Consider the following 2978-nt stretch of genomic DNA (forward strand, 5'->3'; position numbering starts at 1 on the left):
CTCTAAGAGCTTTGCACACATGGATTGTGCAACATTTGCCAATTATTCTTTTCACAAATCTTTAAGCTCTGTGAAGTTGGTTGTTGTCATTGCTAGACAACCATTTGCAGGTCTTGCCATAGATTTTCAAGTAGATTTAAGTCAACACCGTAACTCAGTCACTCTGGAACATTCACTGTCGTCTTGATAAGCAACTCCAGTGTAGATTTAGCCATTTTGTTTTAGGTTATTGTAATGCTGAATGTTATTGTAATGCTGAAAGGTGAATTCATCTCCCAGTGTCTGGTGGAAAGCAGACTGAACCAGGTTTTCCTTTAGGATTTTACCTGTGTTTAGCTCCAATGCCTATTTTTATTTTATCTTGTAAAACTCCCCGGTTCTTTATCAATTACAAGTATACTCATAACATGATGCAGCCACCACTATATATGAAAATATGYAGTGTGGTACTCGGTAATGTTTTGCATTGGATTTCCACAAACATAACACTTTGTATTCTGGACAAAAAAMTCATTTCTTTGCCACATTTTCTTTAGAGTATTACTTTAGTGCCTTGTTGCAAACATGATGCATGTTTTTAAATTTAAAAAATGATGTACAGGCTTCCATCTTTTCACTCTGTCAATTAGGTAATTAATGTTGAGTAACTACAATGTTGCTGACCCTACCTCAGTTTTCTCATATCACAGTCATTAAACTCTGTAACTGTTTTAAAGTCACCATTGGCCTCATGGTGAAATTCCTGAACGGTTTCCTTCCTCTACGGCAACTGAGTTAGGAAGGACACCTGTATCTCAAGATTCAATGTCACATGTACAAGTACAGTAAAATACCTTTCTTGCAAACTGGAACCCCAACAATGCAGTAATCCATGACATATTTCTAGAAGAAAACACATGATAAATAAGAAGAAATACGAAGAACACAATAAGTAAGCAACCATACTATATACAGGGTCAGTTCAATACCATACTATATACAGGGTCAGTTAGTACCATACTATATACAGGGTCAGTTATCTATATAGTATGGTTATTAACTGACCCTGTTATATAGTATTGGTACTGTCCTGACCCTGTATATCTGAGTACGGTATTGGAACTGAACCTGTATATAGTGATTAATGCGCTCTTTTAATGATTAATACCGTTTTAATGGTATTATACGTATTAAGTAGGTATTAGAACTGACCCTGTATAAGTAGTATTTACTAGCGTAACAGTAGGTATTAACTGACCCTGTATATTATCTGGTATAATTGACCTGCTGTGGTATTAACTGACCCTGTAATAAGTATGGCTATTCATGATTATTAGATCGTATTACTGACCCTGTCATTAGGTTATGGTATTCAACTGACCCCTGATATTTATATTTGGTATTAACTTGACGCCTGTATATATTAGTGTGCGTATTAACTGACCCCTGTATATAGTGTGGTATTAACTCGACCCGTTATACTAGTTATGGTATTAAGCTGACCCTGTATTAGTATTGTCAAATGGGTTGAACTGACCACTGATATATATTGGCTATTAACGTGCACCCCTGTATATTAGTGTTGGTATTAACTACCTCGTATTACTTGTCACCCCCTGTATATAAGTATGCGTATTAACTGACCCTGTATATAGCTTATGGTACTAACTGACCCGAACTGACCCCTGTATAATCACGTATGGTTATAACTGACCTGTATATGTTGGTATTAACTACCGTATATGGATGGTACTTAACTGACCCTGGTATATGACCCTGTTAAACCTAGCTATGGCTACTAACTGACCCTGTATATTAGTATGGTGATAAACTGACCCTGTATACTAGTATGGTATTAACTGACCCTGTACTAGACTGGCTTACTGCCTGTAGACCCTTAGTATAGTCCTGGACTAACTGACCTGCGTATTGTATCTACCCAATAGTTGCGTACTTAACTGACCTGGTATATAGTATGGTATTAACTGACCTGTATATCAGTAGGGAATCTCCGTACTGACGTATACAGTAACTGACTCCGTTATAGATGTCTACTGACGCCTGTATATTAGGTTGGTATTAAACTGACCCTGTGATATAATCGTATGGTATTACTGACCCTGTATATAGTATTGGTTATTTAACTGACCTGTAGTATGTTGTAGTACTGGCGCTATAAGGTAACTGACCCTGTATATAGTATGCGGTATAACCTGACCCTGTTACTGACCTTTGGCTATATGATGTTATGAGTGATTATTAACTGACCCTGTATATAGTATGCTACTTAACCTTGACCCTTGTATATAGTATGGTTATTAAAACTGACCCTGTATAGTCTGGCTAATGCGTGTATTATACGGTTGGTACTCTGAACTGTATAGTATGGTATCTGCCTATTAGTGACTGAACCACTGACCTGTATATAGTATGGTTAGATTAACTGACCCGGTCTTAATAGTATAGGTATTAACTGAACCGCTTGTATATAGCTATGGTTATTAACTGAACCCGTTGTACTATAAGAATGGTATGAACTTGATCGCCTTGTATATAGTATGGCGTATTGAACTCACCCTGTTTATATAGCTATTGGTACTTAACTGACTCCTGGTTCATATGTATGTATTAACTGACCCTGTAGATGATAGTAATGGTATGACCGTATAGTATCGGATTACTGACCCTGTAGTAGTTATAGATGTTTTTTACTGCGACCCTGTATCATAGTTAATGGTTTAACTGACCCTTGTATATTTAGTATTTGGTACTAACTGACCCTGGTATCATCGTATTGCGTATTAAACGACTCCCTGGTATATGAGTATGGTGATTAACTGGACCCTGTATATGCAGTATTGCGTAATTTAAAACTGCGCGACCCTTGTATAAGTAGTACTGGTATGTAACTACCCTGTATATCAGTATTGGTTATTAACTTGACCTCTGTATTTATAGTATGGTATTATAACTGACCCTGCTATATCGTATTGGTAGTG

The 2978-nt window shown here is 36.8% G+C and overlaps 1 protein-coding gene across 1 annotated transcript in view; it reads right to left on the reverse strand.

The window, feature by feature from the left end:
* Window positions 1-807: 807 nt before the first annotated feature.
* LOC112072914 (transient receptor potential cation channel subfamily M member 1-like) overlaps window positions 808-2978 on the reverse strand; it is a 6032-nt gene continuing 3861 nt past the window's right edge. The window contains exon 4 of the mRNA XM_070439972.1: window positions 808-882. Within this exon, the coding sequence (XP_070296073.1) occupies window positions 808-882 (75 nt within the window). The remainder of the gene's footprint in view (window positions 883-2978) is intronic.

The sequence above is a fragment of the Salvelinus sp. IW2-2015 genome, unplaced genomic scaffold (assembly GCF_002910315.2).
Source record: "Salvelinus sp. IW2-2015 unplaced genomic scaffold, ASM291031v2 Un_scaffold2085, whole genome shotgun sequence".
NCBI lineage: Eukaryota > Metazoa > Chordata > Actinopteri > Salmoniformes > Salmonidae > Salvelinus > Salvelinus sp. IW2-2015.